This window comes from Lepus europaeus, chromosome 1 (genome assembly GCF_033115175.1).
Source record: "Lepus europaeus isolate LE1 chromosome 1, mLepTim1.pri, whole genome shotgun sequence".
Taxonomy (NCBI): Eukaryota; Metazoa; Chordata; class Mammalia; order Lagomorpha; family Leporidae; genus Lepus; species Lepus europaeus.
Genome location: NC_084827.1, coordinates 73266609 through 73293322, shown reverse-complemented (window position 1 = coordinate 73293322; position 26714 = coordinate 73266609). Strand labels below are relative to the sequence as shown.

The 26714-nt window shown below is 37.8% G+C and overlaps 1 protein-coding gene across 7 annotated transcripts in view; it reads left to right on the top strand.

The window, feature by feature from the left end:
* NCKAP5 (NCK associated protein 5) overlaps positions 1–26714 on the top strand; it is a 957082-nt gene that overhangs the window by 469216 nt on the left and 461152 nt on the right. For all 7 annotated transcript variants that reach the window (XM_062185802.1, XM_062185829.1, XM_062185796.1 and 4 more), the window contains one exon: positions 16110–16243. In XM_062185802.1, the coding sequence (XP_062041786.1) occupies positions 16110–16243 (134 nt within the window). The remainder of the gene's footprint in view (positions 1–16109; positions 16244–26714) is intronic.

The window sequence follows — 26714 nt, the reverse complement described above, 5'->3', positions numbered from 1 at the left end:
GGTGGTACATGTCAGTAGTACTCTTATATGTGTGGCCAGCTCCTCCTGCCCTATGTTCAGTCTATATGCCAAGGGGATGTGATATCATGAGAGTTAATTATGTGATGAACAAATAATTGGTCAGTACATGTTTACAGAAGGCTGGAGAACTCAGTTTAGAGTATATAAAAGTTGCAGATTAAAACATGCCTTGCTTTTGAGATCTAGAATTTCAATGACTTCATTTGAAAAAAGTCATGCTGCTATGTAATAACTGTTCTGCAAAGGTAGTCTCCTGAAACATGGTCATCATTGTTTACATTTTGTACTGCCCTGTGCTCCCCATTGTATCTAACTGCTGCTCTTTAATAACTTCATCACCAGAGAAGGTGTAAAAATGAACATGAGCAGTATAGTTATGGTACTTGGAAATAGTAATAAAGGACAAAGGCGTATTAATTGTTATTCTCTGAAAGCTTATGCTCCAATAGCTGTCTAATTTAATAAAGTCTTGTTACAGTGGAATGATTCAGCTGTAAGAAGCTTGTAAAAATTGTACTAAGCACTGGAGTCAATGTGATCCTTCTTAATTCTTGGGGGCAGTAGTTTCTCATGCTGTCTGCTCTCAGGAAAGCTGCAGTGCATTGCAGAGTTGTTTGTCAATGCTTGAGTATATTTTCATAGGAAAGTATTGATTGCAGAGTGAAAAACATTTAGTTTAACAGCAATCAATGAGTAACAGACAAAAGGACATTTGAAGTTTTGAAGTCTTTAAAATACGAACTTAAGTAGGCAGTCTGGGGAGTTCTTGGTAAAAGCATGACCCAAGGGCTACACAAATTCTGTGTTGGAAATTTACTCCTCCTCCTAAGCCAGCTATGATTGGCTATGCAAGAAAATTAACTCATTGGCCACATAATAAATATACAAAACTTTTAGTAGTGAAATGGAGCTTTTGCAACGCAACCTGTATTGTTCAGTAGCCTCAGTATATGCTCTGAGTCACTCAAATTTTAATGCAGTATCTGAGAAAATATCAAAAAAGCATTTAAATCAACATTAAATCTCAAAGACTCAGTGTTCAAGAGAAGCAAATAATAATATGTATTACTGAATAATCATTTATACATATATTATGACCAATGTTTAAAAATATCTCATGTTGAGATTGTTTGACAAGAAGTACACCCTCTAGAAACTGTTGTTGAATGAAAACAGTTTGAGTAATCTCTAGCCATAACCAAGACTTGCAGAAAATGACTGCACAGTCTATTCTCTTTTCAGTAGGGGACACTATTTCTTCCTAAGTAATAATAAGAGACACTGGCTGATGTCTCGGCCTCAAGGGGTAAAATGTAATTATATGCATAATGCAAAACTGGTGGCTTTGTACAGAGACATAATCACACAGGAGTCAATGAAAGGTATGATCCTAACACACTGAAAAATATAGATATTCTGTTTCCATTTCTGGAAAACCGTATTTTTCACTTTTGGCAGAGGCTTGACATTTCATTAAATTTGGAGGAAGATGGTATATCAAATTGTTCCTGATTCTCAACAATGAGAATACACTTCTAGTTACCCCATGACTTCTTAGGGCTTTATGACTCTTGTGTGATGATGGGAATACCACCTCCTCGAAAGGAAATGATTGGCTTTTACTCTGATGTATGAGCTTGCAAACAGATCATCTTAACTGGTGGTCCACAGCTGTGGCTGAGCTACCCCTTTAGTAAATAGTGTTGGTACACACCCATTTTGACTTGTAATGTACTGTCTGTACTTACTTTAAGGGCATAACTGAGTAGTGGCGATAGACTATATGATTTATCCAACCAAAAATATTTGTCATCTTGTCCATCATTTGAAAAGTTTGTCAAGGGCTGGCATTATGACCCAGTAGGTTAAGCTGCCATGTCAGAGGGTTTGTTCTAGTTCTGGCTGCTCTGCTTCTACTCCAACTCTCTGCTGGGGCACCTGGAAAGCCCACAGACATGATGGTCAGAGTACTATCATCCCTGTCTCCTCTATGGGAGACCAAACCTGAGTTCCTGGCTCTTGTTTTCAACGTGACCCTTCAACAGCCTTGGCTGTTATGGCCCTTTGCAGAGTGAGCCAGCAGATGGAAAATGTCTGTCTGGCTCTCCTCACTCTGATATGCTGCCTTTAAATTAAGGTCAACTTTATTTTTTAAAAGTTGTCCAATCCCTGTACCACATTATAAAATTCTTGACAATCTCTTTTCCCATCTTCACTCTCTCCCTTTATATCCTTCTCTTTCTTTCTTTTTTTTACCTTCTCTCCTCTTCTACATTTGTCCACAATCTAAAATTGTATGTGTCCCATGGGGACAATTGGGTTCTCATGGGTTTTGCAAAGGAACTTTTCCTTGAAGTCTTCTGGGATCCTGTAGACACTGTGACTAAAATCCTCAATGACAGGGTGAGATGTGATGATTGAAAGGGTGCCTCTGGAGTCACGGGGTTAGGAGCTGCTTAATCTTAAAAGAAACTAGATTGTGAATAGTGCCTACTATCTAGTGTTATTACAAGGATTCAGTGGCTACTGTACTACATGAAAATACTCAGCTAGGTTTTGTCATCAATATCATTTTTTACCTGTGATACTAGAAATGATGCTTTTGTTTCCCTGTTCTGTTATTGTCATGTGATTTAATTTCATTTTTGTCCTGGAATTCTTTTGTAGCTTCTTCCTGAGTAAGCAGATGCACTTTAAATGTATATACTTGCTTTCTTAAGAATCATGGAGCTACTATTTGTACTAATGCAATTGGCCATGATCTTGTTGATAAGAAATATACATTATTTACAGTAATAAAATGGAGTAAAATTCCTTGTATTACTGTGGTTTTATTTATTTCATGAACATCAATAAGTAGTGTTTATCATACTGAAAGCTTTGTCATTTGTCAATCTTTTGTAATTCTTCAAATCTAAATGGTGAGAGCCACTGTTCTAGATGTTTGAATGTGCATGAATTATACCCCTAGGTGATGGTGAAACTGTTCAGCTTGATAGTGGTATCCGATGGCAGCTAACACTTGGTAACGGGGACAGTTTTTGTATGCATTGAATCTGATTCTTTGGTCATAACCCTGGGAGTCCTTGCCTATATAAATCCATGCATTATGCATTGTTGCAGCAAGCTGTCAATGTTCTTCACCTGTCAAACTGAAAAAGTCATACTTCTTAGCAGTCAGGACCCAGTAATTTTGTTTCCTGAAAGAGGCAAATATTTCAGAAGGATTTTAAAGAGACCACTATAATAATGCTTATAATGCCTTATAATCTTTCATGCAGAGGTTTAGTTTGGAGCTTACATATAAAGGTTTATATTGTGAAGGTAAGTAATTTAACGATGTAGATGGAAGTTTTACAGTTAAATCTGACTGGCCCAGAAGCAGAACACCCAGACTGTAGGAAAGCTGTGTTCTTTAAACTGCATGGACAGGTTGTCTTGCATGAGAAGTTTTCTTCTGTTCTTTGCACAGCAGCAGTGATTGGTTTGGGTTGGATCACCCTGGACAAATCGGCGCCTTTTATCACCTGATTTGGATGTGGTGATCAAAAGTACCTTTCCAAATGTAAAAAATTTCATTTCCCTTTGATTGCAAACCCTAAGAAAGGCAAAGATATTAATGTGACCATGTGGAAAAATAGCCCTGGCTGTGTCCAGTGAAGTGTGATGAAGCCTTCCCAAAGAGACCACTTCTGAATGAGAGATGGCTAAATATTCAGCCAAGAGTAGAAACTGGAGATTCTTGGAGATGACAGCACACCTGAGAACACAATTTCTCACCCTCACTTAAGTTGCACACATAAAGCTGTAGTCATGATGCAGGAGTTTCCACTGTGTGAGGTTTTCCATATTGAACCATGTGTGATGCAGAGAATATATTAATGGTAGCTACAGTCCATGTTGGCTCATTTGCCATGCATTGTATTTGTACAATATAGGGCTATATTTTGCCCCCTTTTTTTCCTTTTCACATGACTACCATTTTAAAAAACATACTAACTTTTGTAATATTCTCCACTTATGTGATTAACCAAAGACACTACGTGTACTTTTAATCGTGGTTCTCAGATTGTCTGTTAAGAGCATGCATTTTCCCTTTGTATAGATTAACTGTGCTAGCTCGACGACTTATACATCTTTAATAAATTTCTCATAAAAATGGTATTTCTGTTCAACCTTACATCCCAGAAATAACACAAATTCTTAACCGTGTATAGTTTCGGATACCTCTTTATTTCAGTAATTGTATGAAATGAAATACTAGATCATTGAGTCAGAGCTTATGATTAGTTCCACACTGATTTTTAAAAAAATATTCTAGCTGACCTTTTAATGGTTTAAAATGTAAAATTTTGCACTTGATAACAAGGATGTGAGGCGAACTGATGAAAATTGTATTTAAAAACATTCAAATTTCTAGTACAATCTAGTACATTAAAATAATGGAAGCTGGCTATGAAAAAACCAGCCCAGATGTACTCAGGCTTTGCTTAAAGAAATTTTCTTGTTTAAAGAAGCCTCCACAGTGATGTGGGAAGTATGAAGGCATCTGGGATTTTCCAAAATAATAAAAGGTATTTGTGAGAAATTAATATTAATTGCTGAGATCCTGGAAGCCATTTCTCTGGAAGACTTAAGACAAAACTTGCAGTAGTACTTTGTACAGTCTGTTGTTGACATTATAATTGTTCTATTTTAGAAGAGTGAATAATTACCATAGCAAATATTCTAATTCCTCATACACATAATTATAACTATTCACTGAAGAAAGACAGGAATTAGAAAGGTTCCAACTACAGGATAAGAATTCTGAATTTGAATAGGTTTTTTATTCTATAAAACCTAGAGTGATGAACATAAGCAACAATAAAATGTAATATGTAAGACAATATAATTATAAATTCTTTGTAAGGAAGTCACTGAAAATCTTGTAAGGAGTAAAATGTATGACTTAATAGCTAATGAATGGAAGTGACTGATCAGGTAAGAAATTTGAATATGAAGTTGGGATTGCAATCTGTGAGCTGTTGGAGAAAGGCAAGAAATAAAATGACAGGGTGGAATATGTCTATGGCATGTTAAACCAAAGAGGATCTCATATTATACTTAGCCAGGATTACAACTAAAATTTTTGCTGATACAAGTTTGCAAACCTATAGCTGACTGGCAACAAAGGAAGAAAGTAGAGGAGGGAGGTCAAGAGAATTCAGCTTAACACAACAAGTATTTATTGAATACTCCTAGAATGCTCAGCAGTGTATTGTTTGATGAGGATTCATTACTAAGGACAAGGCCTAATCATTGCTTAAGGAAAGTATGCTCTTGGAAGAGACAGAGATAATAATTACATGTGTGAAATGTTTCACACAGGATATTTATACTTTAAATTTGAGAGGAAGGGACAGAAAATGAGACACACAGCTCCTGGTTGCTGTTTATTCTCTAGATGTTCACAACAGTTGGGGTCAAAGCCAGGAAGGAGTTTGGAACACAATCAGCAATCTCACATGGGTGGCAGGAACAGTTAGTGGAGTGATCACACAGCCTACATTAGATCGAAGATGGTATCTGAAAATGGAACCAGGAATCAAATGCAGGGAGTATGATATGGAATGGGAGCATCTTAATTAGTAGGCTAAATGCCTACTGCATCTTAGTTTTTAAAATGATACGGTGAGTTTTAAGAGCAACATATGTGTGGGATAAACCATAAATAGGTATGTAGTGAAATAAGAGATATTTGATTGAGAAAGTAGAGCAAATGTTAGTGTTTATAGTAAACATCATTGAAGTTCAAGATTAAAATATAAGAATAAAAAAGTTCTTGAAATCATCTATAATAATCAACAAAGAGAAATATAATGTATGTTGGCAAGGTTTTCATTACTATGACAAAAGTACCTGACACAGACTACCTATGCAAGAGATTTTTATCGGGTCATAGTTTTGGAGTTTCATGGTCCAGGATCTGGTGGCCCCATTGGTCTGATGTCTGATGAGAGTGCTGGATGATAGAGCACAGGATGGGTTATCTGGTGAGCCAAGAATAAGAGTACAGCTGGGCATGACTGATGCTTATGGATATTTGTGTGTGTGTGTGTATGTGTGTATATGTAATACATACACATATTCATACCTACACATGTATATAAAATCTCCAAGCTTGAAAGAACTGCCTTCCAGGGAACCAACTCCAGTGACTTAAGGATTTCCCATTAGGCCTACCTCCTAGACATTGTAATTGATTTTTCCCACTGTCTTGATCTTAGGCAAAATGGAGTCCATGGCAACTGGGTTGTTGGAAAATTCTTGTCTCAGTAGGAGAGAATTCAAAACAGGAATAATAGTATAGGAAGACAGGATTTATTTAAAGGGGTAGTACATGCTCAGACATAAGTACAGGCATTCTCTCTCCATGAGGAGAGAAGTGACTACCTCCCCTGAAATTCTGGTCATTTCTTTCTAGGGTAGGGGATGATGTTGTAATTGAATACACAAATTTTGTGGAGTATGCGTGGGGCCTGTATGCATGTGGTGATCTCCTGGAGGTTGTCATGGTCTCTCCACAGGGAGCTCAGCATACACATGGTCATCATGGCTTTTCATGAGTGACTGGATATGAGGTTCGGGTGCATGGTGGGGAATTGGGTGTGTTGAGTTTGGAGTGGAGCAGTATTCCAGCACAGAGGCTGCTGGCAGTCCCACAGCTCCTTTGCCTGCTATTCCCTGCCTAGCCACATCATTCGTATCATTACTTTATGATTTTGGCTTAAACGTCTGCATGAGTTCAGGAGCCATACCCATTTCAAATCATAGTGTACTGTCTAGGAGTTTCAAAAGGAAACTAAGTCAGCTAGGAAATGCATTCATTCATTTAATGTTTATTGTACGATTATATTCAGAAAAACAGTGGGGTTAAAATTGAGATATAAATTAGTCTTTTACAGCTATTGTGAAAGTGCATAGTTGGTTCAGAGTCTAGAACTGGCAGTAAAAATTGCTAAAATTCTGCAATATTGCTGCTTCCTTGGATTGAATATACTCTTCTCCATAGGGGAAGAAAAAAAATACTTCAATGAAGTGTGAAGACACTTAATAAAATTGACTTCTGAGAGCTCCCAAGGGATAGAATAACTAATAGCTACTGTTAATTGTGATCAAATAGCACGGCAACAGAGGAAGATCTGAGACCAAGGAAAACAGAGGAGTCATTGACTTCTTATACAAGAACCCGTTGGTGAAGTAAATGAAGCTGTTTTCTGATAGGAAGTTTAGCCTTTTGATCATAGAAACCAAGGCAAAGATTGAGGTAAGAGAAAAAGAATGTCTCAGGCAGTTAGCTATTAACATCAGGCTTATTACTTACCTGGTTGGTTATTCAATGTCTTGCTTTTCTAGTTAAGACTCTGTGATAAGCTGATACTCCAAAACCTGGGAGGAAGTGGTTTTGTAAGTTTATTGAAATCAAGAGATTGATGAACCAGCAAACCCTGTGGAAAGGCTTTTTCCAAATGAAGAAATATTAATAATGACAAAAATAAAAGGAACAACCAGCTATTGTCCTCCTAGGGTGATTTCTCAGTCTTTTAGCCTACACCTAGGAAGAATTAGAGTTTGTTGTTCTCCTCACAATCTACTGAGACCTCCAATTGTTGGGATCTAAATTATATCAGATGCTGCTTGAATGGGTGTCTCACCTGTTCTCTTCCCAGCAGTGTATCCAATGTTGTCATTTCAACATTGCCTTACTTCACATTAGCCAATAAAAGCCTTTCCTTAGCTTAGCTTTTGCTATCTGTAACTTCATTTTTCTAATTATCCAAACCAAGGATGCCACTCATTTTCATCATTATCAAATGAAATCCCATAGCCTCACCACCAACATAGATATGCTCACCTACAATCTTACAGACATTGTTTGATCTCATTATGTCCATAATGTAATTAATAACTATGCTTTCCTTAATATTCTTGTTTCTGATTTTATGGCTTCATGAAATGTGAACATTGGATGGGACCTTAGCATTTTAGAAAGAGGTACAGAGATAGTAAGATAACAGGGGTACCAACATGTTTCCCAGACATAATCTCATGCCTCCTCCGCACACAGGAATTCTGAGTGTGAAAATGAAGACAGTTATACTGAAGAAAAGCTGAGAATTGGATCATTGTATAAACTTGCATACTACTTTAAAGTTGTATGATTTTAAAATTAAATCACAGGGCTGGCCTTGTTTTAGTGATTTAAGTGACACCCTATGTACCAGGATCCCATATTGGTGATGGTGGTAGTCCTGACTGCTCCATTTCTCATCCAGCTCCCTGATAATGTGTCTGAGAAAGTGGAGGAGGATGGCCCAAGTACTTGTGCCCCTGCCTCTTATGGGAAACTCATAAGAAACTGCTGGTTTCTTGCTTAGACCTGGATCTGGCCCAGGCCCAGCTGTTGTGGCCATATGGGGAGTAAACCAGCAGGTGGAAGATCTCTATCTCTCCCCCTCTCTCTATAACTCTGCCTTTCAAATAAATAAAATAAAACTTTAAAAAATAAAGCCATAAACATCTAGAGTGCAGAAAGCATTCATGATCTTGTTATTAAAAAGAATAAAATTTTCATCTTGTGAATGCAGTATAACCATTTTATTCTTCCCTTGTTGCCTAGGTTCATAAATAATTAAGATCATTGACCACATACAAAAATGAACATTATTTTCCTTTTGTGTGCCATTATTCTTTAAAATTTTTACAGTGCTACTTTTAGAATTCATACCAATCTTAACTTGCCAGATATTCATTTTTATTTTGCTCTTCTTAACAACCTACCCTGAAAATATTCTTGAGTTCAAATATGTATCTCTTTGCTATGAAATAAACACTTACTTCATCTTTGCCTAAATAAATTTGGTTTACTGTCACAATTCTCTTTTATAAAGCTCTGGCCTAGAGTTGGGGCATTTTAAGATCTATCCAAATGCCCTTCTTTCATATTTACCCTTTAACTTTGTATTTAACATCCTCATGCTTTTGTTTCTCTAGCCCTTTTCTCCCTCCTGTTTTTTTTTTTTTTTTTTCAAACCAGGCTTTGCATCATTTTTACTTAGAATAAAAGCTTTGTGTCTTGGGCGATGTTATCAGCACTGCGGATATACACTGAGCTATTTCTATCCCAGCATCTCAAAATCTGATTCTGATTCTTCTGTTACAGCCAACAGAACAGGCTTTAAAAATCAATTCTTAAGTTCCTTATCAGTTTCTGTTTCTAGGATAACTGGATCTTTCATAACTAATGGGGATATTGGATTCAGAGCACTTCATGAGGGAGATACATTGCAGTTTGCATGAAAAAAAGAACTGGGACTGCAATTAGATGTAATACCTATCACTTATATCCATTTACATTGATTTTTTTTATTAAAAGCTATTTTCACAAAAATAGTTCATTTTTCTGCTGATATTTTGGGCTTATCTATTTCTTAAGAAAAAATCAGTTTTCAATTTTAAATTCTCAGAAAGCAGGATAATTAGAAGGGCTAGTCTAGGTCTCTGAAATCCTTTAGGTATTTTAGGTGACTTTGGTCACTGATGAACATGTTTGTGACTTTTTGGGCATAAAGTAAAAAGCAGATATAAAAGTTCTGAACTGATTATTGGTTCTTAATGCTGTACTTAATGTTGTATCATTGAATCAAATGCACTTGTCCTCACTAGCAGTCTGTTTAATTTAGAATCCCCACTGCATAGGATGTACTTTGCCAGATTATGCACTTCTTGAATGAGCTCACAATTTTCTATTGGTAGTAAGAAATGCCATTTAATCCTGCTGGCCTTCTCTAATTGGCGATATTAATTTCTCACTGTGTTTTAAGATTCTCTTACTATCCCAGTTTCCCATAGTTCTTTGATTGCAAAGTATTCAACAAGTGTTATAACTGGAGTGCATTTCAGGAGTCTTTTGAAACATAGTGAATAGCATTCTAAGTATCAAGTTTCTGTGGAGCACCAAGTTGGCACAGATAGCTCATGAAGGATGAGATAAGAAGGATGTGTGTGGTGCATGAAGTGCATCTGGAAGGTGCCTTTTACACGGAAGATTAACTTAATGCCTGGGTACCTGTGGTGGTGCTAGAAAATACACACCAAGTTAAAAATATCTTCCCAAATTCTCATTCTTTTTTTCAATTTTTCCAGTATTACCACCTGTTGATGCAATGAGAGTCACCAGTTTTAAGTGGATCTAGGATAAAGACACTTGACATTCTATATTTGAAATCAAATGTTAACGTTTTAGTTTCCCTTCAAAGTGTAACACACCATACATCAAGCCACTGTTTTAAAATAATAGCCAGTAATGGAAATAAAAAGAATGTATTTTAAATGCAGCATTACATAAATTCTAGATTGCTTCTGTGATTAAGTTAGTTTTCGCTGTTCTTACATCAAAACCTAATTTAAAATGTATTTTCCCTCAGTATTAATGTATTACTGCTTAAAAACACATTTTTGAAACAAAGAGAAATATATAACTTTAATATTTCTTTACCAGAGTGTGGAGATTCAAATGAAGAGGCGGGACATGGGAGTCTTTATCTGAAGAGCACCACCAGATAGCTACAGCTGGCACCTTTTATTATTTAGTCCTCATTTCAGCTAGTAGCACAACAATCAGGAATATACAGCTGGACTAATCATTTTAAAAGAATAACAGGCAGGCACAAGCATGGGAGGTGAGCATCATGTGATGTATTTATGGTGGGAATCAAAAGTTCATGTTGGTCCTGGAGGTCATATTGTTCTTGGCTTATTTTCTATGCCCTTAAAGTATGATAAGGAGTTTTTCTTAAAGCGATACCCAATACCCAGTAACCTTCTGCTTACTGCAGCCACATCCCATTTAGGAGGGTGTGCCTTTATAAGACTTGCTTAGGGCCATGTCCAATATTCAGGAGGCTGTGGCCTCACTGGGAATACTTAGGCAGTATCCACTACACCAGAGTGATTATTAAACAGTAAAAACTTTATAGTCTTTATATAAAAAATAACTAAGACAGTATAAGCTGTATCATTCCTCTTAGCTGTATCTTATTTTGACATGGTGCTTTGAAGTTTTAAAATTGATTTACCATACTTTTTGCTTAATCCTCACAATGAAGCTATGAAATTGGCTTGGAAGATTTTACTGTCCCCAATATACAGAGGTAACCAACCTGCTTAAAACAGTGAAGCTTTAAGTTAAGTGATTTCTCCTTGCCCAGTAGATGATGCAATTTATACTAGAAACCGGTAGCATTTACCTGTTTCTTTTTAAGTATTTTCCCATTTTGTTATTTATTTGTGTGGGTGAGAGAGAGAACTCTTCTTGTTTACTCCTCCAAATGTCTGTGAATGTCACTGCTAGGCTGGGGCCAAAGATGGGATCCTGGCACTCGACCCTGGCCTCCTGTGTAGGTGATAGGAACCCAGTTGTTTGATCTGTCACCACTGCCTCCCAGGGTGTACATTAGCAGAGAGCTGGAGGCAGGCTCAGAACACAAGTGCTCTGATTAGGGACACATGTGTCTTAAAAGTTTTGCCAAATATGTCCAGGTTAGCCTTGTAATTCAGTTCTTTATCCATATGATAGAATGATCTAATCTTCACAAAATCATAATCAGTCAATTAAGCCTTTGTAGAGTTAATGTTCTATGGATGGAGTCCTGGAACTTTTAAGATGTTTGTGGACCTACAGGATTCAGCCTGTGCTCTTTTTCACCATCACATGCTGCTCCTATCCCCTTGACCTCCAGGATGCAGCCACACTGAGCTTCTCCTCTGTCTTCCCAGATGTGACAAAGGACTTTGAAAGTGCTCTTCACTATTCTTGTAGTGTTGGTCTCCTCTCTTCAACTGACAGCACCTAGTCTTCACAGAGGTCTCAGTTTCAATGTTCTTTTGTCAGAGAAACATTGCCATTGCTCAGTAAACAAAATCATGTCCTCCTGATGCCACCTGTCTAAAGATTGTTAGTTGATGAGAGGCTTTTACTAATATACAGATTTATCTAAGTGTGATAATCTACCACCTGCCCTCTTCAGTAGCCTATAAATTTGAAGAACTTGGGAACCCTGCTTATTTGCTAATCTCCACATCTGATCCAGTGTTTGGCACATAACTGCTAAATAAACACCTTGGTCTAAGTGAATCAATGAATCTGTGTTAGGGGCTCCTAGCTCGTTTTGTGACATAGTTTTCTTTTGAGGAATCGTTAGAATTTATGTAGATTTTTCTCCACTCCCTTGGAATATGCATAAAGCAATGACCTTTTTTAATACTTAAATGATTTAAGTTTTTAAAATGATGAGGATATAATTTTAAAACTTTTAAGTACATTACCTAAGATAACTGGAATCTCTTCTCACATTGTAGTCAAAGCATAATTAATTAGGTTTGAGGTGGTGAAAGCTCTGTTGCTATATGAAGGTTCTGGGGTACAGACAAGATGATTTGATAGAACAAAGACTTAATATCCTCTTCTTGCTTTTATGTTTATTTGTCCAGGCCTTTGCTTCTCTGCCCATATGGGGATGGTGCTTTGGAATTCACCTGATTATGGTTTTCTTTTTTCCCCATGATGTACAAGTGGAATACTATATGTTTCCAAAAGCCATTGCCCTCTGCAAAGCCACGCAAAGGAAACTACACGGTTTATGGGGAACTGGGACTAGAGGCACAATACTCAAAATTTTGTCAATGGCAAGTCAATAAAAAAAGGATAGAATGGGGCCAGCGCTGTGGCTCATTTGGTTAATCCTCCGCCTGCAGCACTGGCATCCCATATGGGCACCGGGTTCTAGTCCCGGTTGCTCCTCTTCCAGTCCAGCTCTCTGCTGTGGCCTGGGTGGGCAGCGGAGGATGGCCCAAGTGCTTGGGTCCTGCACCCGCATGGGAGACCAGGAAGAAGCACCTGGCTCCTGACTTCGGATCGGCACAGCGCCAGCCACAGCGGCCATTTGGGGAGTGAACCAACGGAAGGAAGACCTTTCTCTCTGTCTCTCTCACTATCTATAACTCTACCTGTCAAAAAATTAAAAAATAAAAAATAAAGGATAGAACATAATAAAAATGGTGGATAGGTTTTAAATGTGTTAAATGGCTAAACACTTAAGTGTTTTACTTGTAGCTGTTTTTTTTTTTTTAAATTCAGTTAATTCACTTCTTTCCAAACGCAGAATTTTTTTTGAAGCATTTGTGTATTTCAGAATTAGAAGTGCCAGCTAAGGAAACAAGAGTTGAAAGTTAACCTGTTCACAGCTTTTATTCAGAGAAATGTGCAAATCTGTGTTTTGAATAACAGCAAAAATCATGTCTCTACAGAAAAAGGAGGGGTTGTGATTGGCAAAAGTTCCTGTGACTGTTTATTGTCACTTGTTAGACTCAGCCTTTGGGCTGTTGTTGGTATTCCTGGGGCAGTGATTAGAGTGCAGTGATAAGAGACTGAAGTGAGGAGAGAGGAAAGAAGGGGATCTTGCTAAATGAAAGTGGGGGAAATAAAAAGGTAATTGATAACCAGTGATTTTTGGAGAAACTTTGTTAGAGTTCCTCTTAAGATGTCTTCTTAAAGCCATTCCAGCTCAGTGGTTCCATGGAAAGAGCTGGTGCTCTGGCAGTTAAATCCTAACAGATTTGTACCTCAGATGTCTGTGACACTTTGACTCACTGCTCTTGGGATATCCAGGAGCACTATGTAACTATATAACTAAACAACACCACTCATTTCCTGTCTTCCATTCCCTGTTGCTCTGTTTAAAAAAATCCAGGAAAAATCTGTGGGAGAAAAGTCAAACTTATTTTGGGGAAAGTCAATCTATGTTTTGGAATACAATTAATCCAAAAACTTGTTAATCCATTGATACCATCTCTTTCTACATTTAGCCATGCATTTAAAAAATTGGGTAACTGCTCTCTTAGGCAGCACATACACTAAAAAGTTGAGTAAAAGATTTTCTGTGTTTGGGGGGAAAAAGGTATGAATTCTTGGCAAGCTTTGGGTTAATTGAAGCACAATTTGAAGGGACTATAGTTTAGTAAACCATTTTTGCCTTCATACTTTTAATTTCCTAGAACTTCCTGTGCTTGAAAAGGGTTATTGGTTTTGGCATTTGGAAAGGAATCAACATATAGAACAAAAGATTACTCGGGTGAAAAGGGTCTGCCTCATTAGATTTTGGGGAGTCTTCAGTATGGCCATGAGTGAATTGATGTAGCATGCTGTACTTTTGATGGAAGCTTCATATCCTTCATAGCAGGTGTTTGGGGACTATATATCATCTCACTTCTTTTTTGCTTGTTCTGAAATCAGCTTGCAATCTTCCAAAATATGCAATATGCAATATTTGTCGATGTCCCTTCTACTCTTATGAGTTGGTACAGAGAGGAATCTTAATTACATGCAATTATAGCATAAAATGTTTATTTTTTATTGTGGCAAATGTATAAAATATTCTACTTAAAACAGTTCTACACAGTTGACTTAAATTAGTACATTTCTTTCCTGATTGCCTTTCTCTTTGTTTCTAAAGTTTCCAGAATGTCACTTTTCATAAATCACAGAATAAAGGTTGGATTTTCATTTATTTTTTTCTGATGGTGATAAAGTAGCTGATTCTGAATGTTAAAAATGGACCTTCAAGAAGTTGGGTTAATTTGGCAAAAGGTCAGCTCCAGAATCACCAGCAAATATATTTCAGATATGACTTTAAATGTGCTAAAAATGTTATTTACAATTGCAAATAAGGCATAGTCCTAATCCCAAATAAGTATCTGTTTAGGGAGTTAGGGTAAATTATGAGAATTATAATAAATTTGCAGAAATAAATAGAAACAGTGAAGTTGAAGGATCCCTTAGAACACAAGAGAGAAATAATGAAGAAATGATGAGGCGAAAATGCTGAAAGGCATGGCTTAAAGCTGAGCCTGCAAGGAGCCCCAGGCTTTTGATAGAGAAAACTCAGATGGTTTTAAGGGCATGGTCAAAGGTACAGAGGCAGCATGATATGTATTTGTAGAGTGTAGTGATTCATTTGTATATCACAAATGTTTCCTTCCTGGCCTTCAGGGTAACTGGAGAAAATCCATCCTTGCTATCACTTCTTGTGAATATGTCCCTTGCAAAGGATCATAGTTAATCCCCCGTAACCCCTGCCTTGGAGTCAAAGTTTCATATATTTCAAGACAGGTTTCTGTTTCTCCACTTTGCCTTTAAGAGAATACATGTCCTTCACAATCTGGCATTGTATCTTTGGTTTTTACCATAGAACATTTATCTTGTTTGCAAATTGCTATTACTTAATTTAATAATAGCAATTTCCAAACAGTATGATAATCTTAAAGAACAGCAATAACAAAAATAGAACAAAATCTAAACAAAAAGATTCTAGTGTAGTTGAGTCAGTAAAGAGGAGATTTTCAAGGATGTGCTTGCACTGCTTCCAGGGGTGAGTTTGTACTGAGCCGTCTGTTCTAGATCATTCAGTTGGTGTTGGAATCTCTGATGCCCATCCATGAGATGAGCTGGTTCCTGGGATTATAAAAACATTGGATGGTTCAGTCTGTTTTCATCTTTAAAAGCTTGAAAGGGGAAAATTAAAACTTTAGTGTTAATTTTATCAGTACATGGTCTAATAAACTTGAAATTCTTGGTTGTTCGATAAAGATAATATTCTTCCCTTTAAAACATATACCAGAGATAGAAGAGATGAAATAATTCTGAACAGGCAATAGTTCCCACCTGATGATTGGCATTTGATAGTATTTTAGAGTCATAGTTCTTCCCTGATTTAGTAGAAATTGTTCAACATTAGAGTTAATTCAGGTAGGACTCAAATTCGGTTACTTTCTGGTTTATATGGCCTTGCACAAAGTGCTCAGGTAGCTCTGATTCTTGGTTGCCTACTTTAAAACAAAAGATTAATGTGAGAGCCTGTCTCGTGGGGTTGCTGTAATAATGAAATTTATATCTGTAAACTCAAGTTAGCACTTATTAATCAACAGGTATTGCTAATCATTTTTTGACATTAGCATCTTAAAAGTCACTCCCTCTGTGCTTTTCCCAGCATGAGAAGCTGATCCATGAATTGGAGGAGGAGAGACAGTTACGTCTTCAAAGTGAGAAGCGGTTGCAGGAGGTGACCCTGGAGTCTGAGCGCAACAGGATTCAGATGCGCAGTCTGCAGCAGCAGTTCTCCAGGTAAGGTTTCTTAGTGAGCATGCTGCTTCCTGAGGCGCATCCGTCTTGGCATCAATAACACCTAGGATTGGATTTCCATTCTGCAAGCTTTGGTTGCATTTGAGCTAATTTCCCAGACGTTTAGACCATCTCTTCTGGCCATTCTGTTGCATTTGGACCAGTTTCCTGCAACTTTCGATTACACCTTACATAGTCCACGCTGTATTGTAGCTTTTGCTCCCCACCCCCAACCAAGGGTGTCTTAGTGAGCTGTGGTGACTGTGTGCTCTGTAGACTTGTCTTTCTGTGTAAGGCCAGCCTGCATGATGAGATTTCACTCCTCATCACAATCCAATTTTACCATAGTATGAATCTCATCGTTCAGTAAGCTCTTACTTATTCCTTAAAGGAACCACTTAAGAGTAGTTTAAAAATAGAAAATTGCTTCTTTTTATAAAAAACAAGACACAGGCAGCATTTGAAAGAAAGATTTTGAAAAAAGCTTTTGTTAGATTTAATTGCAGACAGTCAGAATCTTTTAGTTTCCAATAATAGGTTAATGTGGGGCTAGATGATCATTCAACCTATTATGTTAACGTCTGTTCAGTTCATTGGGGAAAAAGCAAGACAAACCTGTGTACTTGTAGTCCTAGGGTCACATGCAGGCACCCTGTGGGAGGTGAGAAGGGAGGGTGTGCTTTCATTTTTATGCTTCTCTATTTACAAAATCAAGACACCCTTGAGGGTTAGGTAATTTTACGACAGACCAGTGTTTTGCAGAGAGCAGGGCACATGGCAGGCACTCATTGAATACTTGTAGAGCTAATAAATATGTCTTCCATATTATCTAGCACAATTTTTGCTAGTCATACAAGACAGCAGTAATAAATATGCTTTGATCAACTACCATATGGGGTCCAATGATAGGACCTATAATTAGTTTCATTTGGCACCATTAATGTTATCCTAGGTGGCATCATGTTTGAGAAGTTGCCTTATAATCCACAAGAGCAAACTGTTAGTCTGGCTTTCACATACCTCTGGGATTAGGTAACTCTATAATTGGTGATGGATGTAACTTCCTTATTATGAGACTTTTATAATGATAGCTTGTTTTTGGTTTTAGTTTTAAGATGTGTTGCAGTGATAGACTGAGAATGCCTGAAATTTGTTCTCTTTTTATAAACTTTTTAAAGATTATATTCCTAACAGTGGCTAGTGCCATAAATGTTTGTAGATTTGGTTTAGGGCTTCTTAAAGGAGTAGGGCAGGAAGGACTGATGGCTCCTCTGGGCTCAGTGTCAGAACTGAACGCCCTGTTCAACTTGTCAAGCCTGTGATAATGCACAGGTGCTATAGAAATACACCAGTCAATAGCTTAACAAATGGACGTCCCACCCCTCGTAGGCTATCACTTATACCACCTTATCCTCTGTATTTCATTCAGTTGGATGCCAACTCTAGCTTTATGTCTCCCAGTTTGAAATCAAGGAGTCCCATCCACTAAATCAGCTTTCAGATAAGCACTGCTTTACAATATTTTCCATCTTAATGTTCAAGGAAAGCAGGAGGCAGATCTTTGCTTATGTCTGCACTGTCTAAATGAGATGCCTTTATATGTAAGCCATTGATTTACATTATGTGAGACACGCATGGTACAGTAAATTATTTTCATAAGGTACTGGGTAATCTGTTGTAAATCCCAGGACAATCCCATACAGACTTGATATACACAAGGATTAAGACTATCCTAAGCTGAAAGAGAAGATAATTATGTGTACAATAAATGATGGCTATACATCCTAGCTTTGTGAAAGTTTTTATTTTTTTCAGAGCAACTAGTTTTCTAAGGTGAACTTTTCAGTTTTATTGAAGCTTTAAGTCCAATTAAAACCAAGCAACTGAAGTAAATCAGCCAAAGTCAGGGAGAAAGCATATATAACAGATAAAGTAATTACAAGATAATTTGGGTAGACTCATTGAACCATTTCTGATGGCCTTTTACAGTTTAAACTTGATTTTAAAGACATTTCTAGTTGGGTTATTTAAAAAATCTTGCTCATTTATGTCTCTGAAAAATTGTCAGCATTATAGAATATACTTCAAACGTACCACCTTTACATTTGATCAGCATCCAAAATAGTAATAGAAATTTATAATAAAAATTATTATACTGAACATTTTTACATTCATCTTTTTTATATTTATCCTTCACTGTGTTTTCCTTGAATTGATGAGGTGTTTTTGATTTATGATAATAGATTGTGGAATTACTTTCAGCTTTGTTCATAGACTAGTGTTACTTGGTAAAGTTAAGTTAATAACCTTTCTGAAAGGATGTGGTGTGGCTTAGAATAAAAGGCAGATTTACCGTAGGACTGGTAAAATAAAAACAGAAAAGGCAAAAAAAGGAGATTGTGATACTGATCTTAGCCATATAAGCCCACTGGTTTTCTGACAATGAGCTTATAATTTAACTATGAGATTTCTAGCAGAGACAACAAACAGGAAGACATAAGGAAAATTTGTAATTGTGTAATTTTTAAAGGATACTACTGAAGTGAGGAACATTAATTAACTCTGGTAGTATATTTATAGTTGAATGTATCTCATGCATTCTTTCCCAGAAGACACTGGAGGGTACGATGAATAGTGGTTCAAAGTGGCACAAATTGGGTTAATTCTTACAAGTACTGCTACTTATTTTGTGGCACATCTATCTGAACAGTTAAGCAGTTTTGGAATTTTATACTTTAAGAAATAGGAATGCTGGACCCATGTCTAAGGAATCACACGTAAACTAAGAGCTAATACACTGCTCAAGATTCTCAGGTCAAGTTCTTAGACTGCAGATTCATGGCAGCATTTAAATGTGTAGGCGTGTCTTTCCAGCACTTCTTTCATGAACCTGAGCACAGAGGCACAAAATGCTGGCAGAGGTGTTTTCTTAACATGTTTGATGGCAATGTGGGTGTGGCAGCCTCTCAGCAGACTGAGTTTTAACTTCAGGTACCTCATGAGGAAACAGAGAGAGTGAATAGTGAAAGTCAGATGCTGGGATAGTTACAGGTGCATGTGGGAAGTGACACTGAGGTGTCAAGATGAGTGATTTAGGAGAGATCAGCTGGGACTTGGTTTTCTGTGATGTCAATTCTGTGATGGAGCTGTTGGCTTGAAAGCACCAGGCAAAACTTGAACATTTGTGAGTATCTGGATTAATGAGCAAGGGGATCACTTAGGTGATAAAAATGTATGAAAATGGTTGAATGAATAGTACTCTTTTATGTCACCACCAAATCATCAGCCACAATCTCTTCCTTCTCCTTGACCTCTGACTAGGGAGTAATGATCTGCAATGGTCCTAAGTTTGGGCAATAAAAAAATTAAAAATGAGTGGTCAGAGGTTAGTTACATAATCAGCTGTGTAAGCTCCTCCATCAGAAATGTACTGCAGCAAAGGTGATTCAGACAGGCATGATCAGCTTAGTTCAGACCACTGACTTCCTTGAATGTAAATGCAAGGAAGGAAAAAAAGAGATAGTTGACAATGCACCTTTCCCCACTGTTGTGGGAGCCCTTCAGCAAGCTAGTACTCAGCGGCAGGTGGCAGTATTAGGGTTGCTGCCTCTTGTTGTTAGTTTGTGGTATATATCAAAGATGATTTCCAAGTGTGACAATGATTGTTCAACCCATTATTTGTGTGGTATATGATATGTGGCTGAGCATATCTTATGAGGGCTTAGGTTTGTAACCATCTGAAGTTCCGTAACTACCTCTACCTCCCCACCCTTCTGATTTGTAATTCTCAAACTGGCCAATATTAGTGGTGTGCACTGAGGCTATGGCACTGCCTTCTCTTCTGTGTACCCATACAAAGATCGTCATGGTTTACATTCCCAGTGTTGTTTTTCCACCTTGAATTTGTGAAATGTTGAGGTCAGATGTGCCTGGAGAAGCATTTTGAGGAACACTGTCTCCAAACTAGGACTGGGTATATTGGGTTGTAATATCAGGGACTTTAAAAGAACAACAACAACAAAAGGCTTGTCAAGAGAAAATCACATGTACTGAGTATCAATTTCATACAAACCATTTGTGATTTGCACATGCATATGAGCTGGTTCCTTTGAAAATAAATCATTGTGTAGATGAGTAGTGAACACTGTTGTTTCGACAACAGCCACTCTCAGAGAATTCTGCTTATGTGAACAAAACAACATATGAGTGTTTCTAGTATAGGTGGAAATGGAGAGGGATTTTGTCCATATTCAGGACAACCAGACCTGATATGTGTTAATAGGTTATGCGGTGGCATGGACAACTAGATGAAATGAATGCAGAGTGATAATATTGCACATTCATAGCATGTGCTAGAGCTGTGCTACACTATATCTGAAGCTTTAAATTAGAATCAGTCTGACATAATTACCACCTGGCAGACATAAAGCATCTCCAGTTAGCAAACTATTTCACACCCTAAATACCAGGCATCGCTTAGTATTTCTCTGAAGCCTTGAAATGTTCCGTGAGTGTGTCTATGCCAGGCACAGGACATGCAAGTTAGGAAAGAAGTTCAGGTTTGCCATTCATAATGATCCAGAATTTTAAAAAGTCAAGCAAATCAGAGGCAATCTTTCACTCTGCACTTTTCCAGGTTTTCTTTTAGCCTGTTCTGACCTCCTCTGGCATTGTTAGCACTGCCTTGCAGCCATTTCCTTGCTTAATGTAATGGGGATTCTCTTAAAGTTGATGGCTGTGCTTAAGTGCAGTCTGCTGTGTGTTAAACTTCAAGTAGCCATAAATGGAGATGGTTTTACTACTTAACTTGTTCACTGGTTGCTGTTCATGTTATTGGCTCTTAGAAACTTTATAGAATCCTGGGGTTTGTTTTTCTGCCCGTTTGGAAGCTATAGGTACCTGGCATAGAAGAGTGTGGAAGAGAATAGTATGCCTTAAATATCCTACACACTTAATCCCTTCTGCCTCTGTATCTGGTACATTAAAAGTACATTTCACTTGCATCTTTAGGAGGAATAAAGCATAACAAGTACAGAAAAGCTGTCAATTGACCTTTGGGCAATCAACAGCACCGAGCTCTTCTCTTCTTCTAAATTTGTTCCCATCTCAGACCATCAACTTTCACCTGTCTGGGAGAACAGCTTCCTGAGTGCCTCATTCCTCCTGATGAATACAGAGGGCAATTTTCCATCGATTGGGAGTTGCTATTTCCACACCATCAGCAATATTTCTGGCTGAGACTTCTCATAAAAATGGGGGCATCTCATCTGCTCTGCATAAATCTCCCAAAAGTTTAAAATGGCAAAGCAACATTGGCTAAAGGATGAATTTTCTTGAAATTACGACAGATAGAAGAAAAGATTTTAAAAGGCATCTTTTAAAATGCACTGTTAACAGAAAATGGATCATATTTCGGTGTCAGAAGTTTATGTCTTAGTGATCTAGCATGGGAGCTCTGCTTGAGCAAATCAGAGGCAGGCTGAAGCCTACACTGTAGAGAGAACTAGAAGGAAAACCATTTCCACCTCCCTGAGCAGCTAACTTACTAATTTGTCAGCATTCCTTTATTCCTTTGTGTTTGTTTCTGCCTTAGAAATGATAATCCTGTCACATGCTTCTTAGATTCTAAAAACAGCTACATGTTGTTGAGAGAGCATGAAAGGCATGTGGCCTGTTGTGCATCCTTGGTAAAGAACATGTAATTAGGGGTCGGCACTGTGGCACAGTGGGTTAAGCCACGGCCTGCATTGCTGGCATCCCATGTGGGTGCTGGTTCCAGTCCTGGCTGCTCTGCTTCTCATCCGGCTCATGGCTAATGCATCTGGGAAAGCAGCAGAGGATGGCCCAAGTCCTTGTACCCCTGTACCCATGTGGGAGACCTGGAAGAAGTTCCTGGCTTCGGCCAGGCCTAACCCCTGTCATTGTGGCCATTTGGGGAGTGAACCAGTGAATGGAAGATTGATCTCTGTCTCACCTTGTCTCTGTAACTCTGTCTTTCAAATAATTAAAAAAAAAAAATTAACATGGAGTGTAGTTGGAGTTGCATCTCAAAGAACAGTATTCTGTTCAGTGGGGTGGCTAAATAGCCTAATAACTCTGGTTAAGTCATTTGAACCTTCTAGGTCTCAGTTTGCTCACCTGTAAAATAAAGATATTGGATTGCCTTGTAGTTTTATAATACTTTAAGCCCTTTAAAAGACAGTGCACGGTGTATTGTAGTAACTAGGCTACTATAACAAAACCTTCTTGAAGTTTCTTCTTTGCCAGTGTTGTTAAAGATTTACTTACTGGGAAGGTAGAGTGACAGACACAGATTTTTCTGTCCTCTGGTTCACTCTCCAAATAGCCTCAGCATCCAGGCCTGGGCCAAGCTAATCTAGGAACTGGGAACTTGATCCATGTCTCCCACTTGGGTGGTAGGAACTCAAGTACTTGAGCCATTCTATGCTGCTTCCTAGACACATTAGGAAACTAGAATAGAAGCAGAGAAGCCAGGACTTAAACTGGCACACGGATATGGGATGTGAGTGTCCCAGGTTTAAGCCATTGCAACACAATTGCTGTTCCTTCTTGAAATTTCTAACAGTGAGAATCTGTGCTGGCTGAAGTCTTGGATTCAGTTGCCCTAGTGTCCATGTTGTAATCATAGCGAGCTTCCGTGGGACTGGGACTTGGCCATGTCTGTTTTAGTTGCTCAACTCGAGACACAGAGATTAGAAAATTGCCAGACCTAGATGGAAAATTTCTGTTGAGAGCAGCCAGAGAGAATACTGAGGAAGGAGACTGGCAAAATGAAGTTAAAATACTCTGTGGTGAACTTAATCATTATTGCTCTTGGCTCTGATGTTTGTCCACTTTAAGATTTATTTCAGCTGGTTTGGGAAAAAGCCTGAACAGAAAGAGTGTTATGACAACTAGAATTGTTTTCAGTTATAAATTATTTCTTTGAAGAAATAGCCATCAATAAAAACATGAATGATTTAGTCTCTGTTCAAAATATTTTTTCTATTACCTGTTAAAATGTTTAATGTGTCACTATCGCTCCCCCAAAATACTTTCTTTAAGAAAATAAGCGAGGGCCAGTGCTGTGGTACAGTGGGTCCCGCATGGGGGCCATTTCGATTCCCAGCTGCTTGCTTCAAACCAGCTCTCTGTTAATTCACCTGGGAAGTCAGTGGAGGATGGTCCAAGTGCTTGGGCCCCTGCACTCACATGGGAGACCTGGAAGAAGCTTCTGGCTTTAGGCCGATCCAGCTCTGGCTGCTGCAGCTGTTTGTGGAGTGATCCAGAGGTTTTAAGATCTCTCTGTATCTCTTTCAGATAAATCAGTCTTTTAAAAAATTAAGTGATATGGAGAAGTTTTATTTTTAAAAATTTTAAAAATAATTTTATTTATTTGAAAGGCAAATGACAGGGAGAGATTTGAGGAGGAAGCCACAGAAAGAAATGTACTCCATTTGGTTGGTCACTCCCCAAATGGCAGCAACGGCTGGAGCTGGACCAGGTTGAAATCAGGAGCCAGGTACTCCATCCTGGTCTCCCATGTTGGTGTCAGACCCGAGGACTTGTACTATCTTTTGCTGCTTTGCCAGGTGTATCAGCAGGGAGCTGTATTGGAAGCAGAGCAGCCAGGGCTCAAACAAGCGCCTCAATGTTGGATGCTAATGTTGCATACATTGCTTAAGAGGCAGTGCCACCACACCAACCGCCAGAACGTTTTATTTTAAAACTAGAAACTAACTAAATAAATACATTATTTCTCAATATTTTATTTGGGGTGGCAAGTTCAAAGAAAATTTTCTTTTTAAAGGTATACAATTTGGTAAGTTTTGACCAGCCTATACCCTTAAAAATACCACAACCACCAAAATGTTAAGTGTTTCTGTTTTTATGACAAGTTCCATTTCCATACTTTAAGCCCCTGGCACCTGTAATATGATTTTTCTACCAGTTGCTTTGCCATCACTAGAAAAGTGATAAATGAAATTATAAAGTGTTTAATTCATAGTGTCTGGGTTTTTTCACTTAGTATAAGTCTTTTGATAGATGTTCATGTTGTGACATTTTTCATCAGTTCATTCCCTTTTATTGCTGAATAGTATTCTTGCATATAGGTATACTACCCTTTGTTTATGCACCTGATGTTGGATCTTTAGGTTTCTTGTAGTTTTGGGTGGGTATGATTAAATCTGTATTAAACATTCATGCCCAAGTCTTAGGGAGTTTTTATGTCTCTGGAACAAATAAAAGGGTCTTCAAAAAATTAATTGGAAATGCATATTACTAAAAAAAAACTATGCACAGAGTTCAGAATTGTTTCTTACAGATACAGAAACATTTAAATCCATTTCCTCAAAAACTCACTGAAGTATCCTTATGAGCAGTATAATACTACTGAGTCACATAGTAAGCATGTTTTGCTTTATTAAAAAATTAAAAAATTTATTAAAAAGTGTTTTCTTAAGAAGCTGTGCCATTTTGCATTCCTTCTAGCAAGGTGTAAGAGATACAGTTCAATGAATGCTTTTTGAAAAAGGAAACATGGACTCAGAAAAATAATATAGGCAAATAGTTAACTTCATGAATTACTGAAAGTAAACATCCTTGTTTAAAAGACTATAGGTCCAGAAAGAAAACTGCCTAGAACCCAGGACCCCTCCAGCTGACTCTTCCCAATCTCAAACTTTATCTTTTCTCAGTAGTAACTATGTCCTGACCATATAGCAGTGATTTATATTTTGATTTTCCCCCTAGAAACCTTTTATTTAAGGTATACAAACTTCATGCATTTCATAAATACTTGACGAACATAGTGATTCTTCCTACCCTACCCACCTTTTCACCCTTCCTCCTCCTTCTCCTATTCCCATTCTTATTTTTTACTAAGATCTATTTTTAATTAACTTTATACTCATAAGATTTCAACAAATAATATTAATTATTAATTAATAATATTAAAAAACTATTCCTCAACAGTTGAGACAAGGGCTGTCATTGCATCTCAACTTGTAAATTTCACTATAGATTACCTTTGAGGTCTCTATTAGTTAATGCAGATCAGAGAGAATGTAAGATACTTGTCCTTTGGGGACTGGCTTATTTCACTAAGTATAATGTTTTCCAGTTGCATCCATTTTGTTGCAAATTATAGGATTTCATTTTTTTACTGTTGTGTAATATTCCATGGTATATATAACCCATAATTTCTTTATTCATTCTTCAGTTGATGGACAGCTGGGTTGATTCCATATTTTAGCTATTGTAAATTGAGTTGCAAAAAAATGGGGGTACAGATAATGCTTTCATATGCTGATTTCACTTCCCTTGGGTAAATCCCAGTAGTGGGATGGCTGGGTCATATGGTAGATCTATATTCAGATTTCTTTTTAAAAGATTTATTTATTTGAAAGGCAGAGTACAGAGAGGCAGAGGCAGAGGGAGAGTGAGAGAGGCCTTCCATTTGCTGATTCACTCCCCAGATGACTGCAAAGGCCAGAGATGAGCCGATTCAAAACTAGGAGCCAGGAGCTTCCTCTGGGTCTCCCACGCAGGTGCAAGGGCCCAAGGACTTGGGCCATCTTCCACTGCTTTCCCAGGCCATTGCAGAGAGCTGGATCAGAATTGGAGCAGCCGGGTCTCGAACCAGCGCCCATGTGAGATGATGGCACTGCAGGCAGTGGCTACACAACAGCGCTGGCCCCTATATTCAGATTTCTGAGGTATCTCCATACAGTCTTCCACAGTGGTTGGACCAGTTTATATTCCCACCAATAATGGATTAAGGTATCTTTTTCCCTATATCCTTGCCAGCATTTGTTTGTTGATTTCTGTATAAAAGCCTTTCTAATGGGGGGTGAGATGAAACCTCATTGTGATTTTGATTTGCGTTTCCCTGAAGGCTAGTGAGCCTGTCCATTTTTTCATGTGTCTGTTAGACATTTGGATTTCCTCTTTTGAAAAATGCCTCTTTAAGTCTTTTGCCCATTTCTTAACTGGGTTGTTTTGTTGTTGAGTTTATTGAGCTCTTTATATATTCTGGTTATTAATGCTTTATCTGTTGCATAGTACGCGAATATTTTCTCCCATTCTGTCAGTTGATTCTTCATTTTTTTGCTGAGTGTTTGTTTTGCAGCACAAAAGCTTCTCCATTTGATGTAATCCTATTTTTGAATCTTGGCTTTGATTGCCTGTGTCTCTGGGGTCTTTTCCAAAAACTCTTTGCCCATGCCAATGTCTTGCAGGTTCTCTCTAATAGTTTGATGGTATCAGGTTGTGTATTTAGGTCTTTGATTCATTTTGAGTGGATTTTTTGTGTAAGGTAGGGGTCTTGCTTCATACTTATGCAGGTGGAGACCCAGTTTTTGCAGTTCCTTTGTTGAAGAGACTATCCTTGCTGCAAGGATTTTTTTCACCTTCATCAAAGATAAGTTGATTGTAGGTGCATGGATTGATTTCTGGCATTTCTGTTCTGTTC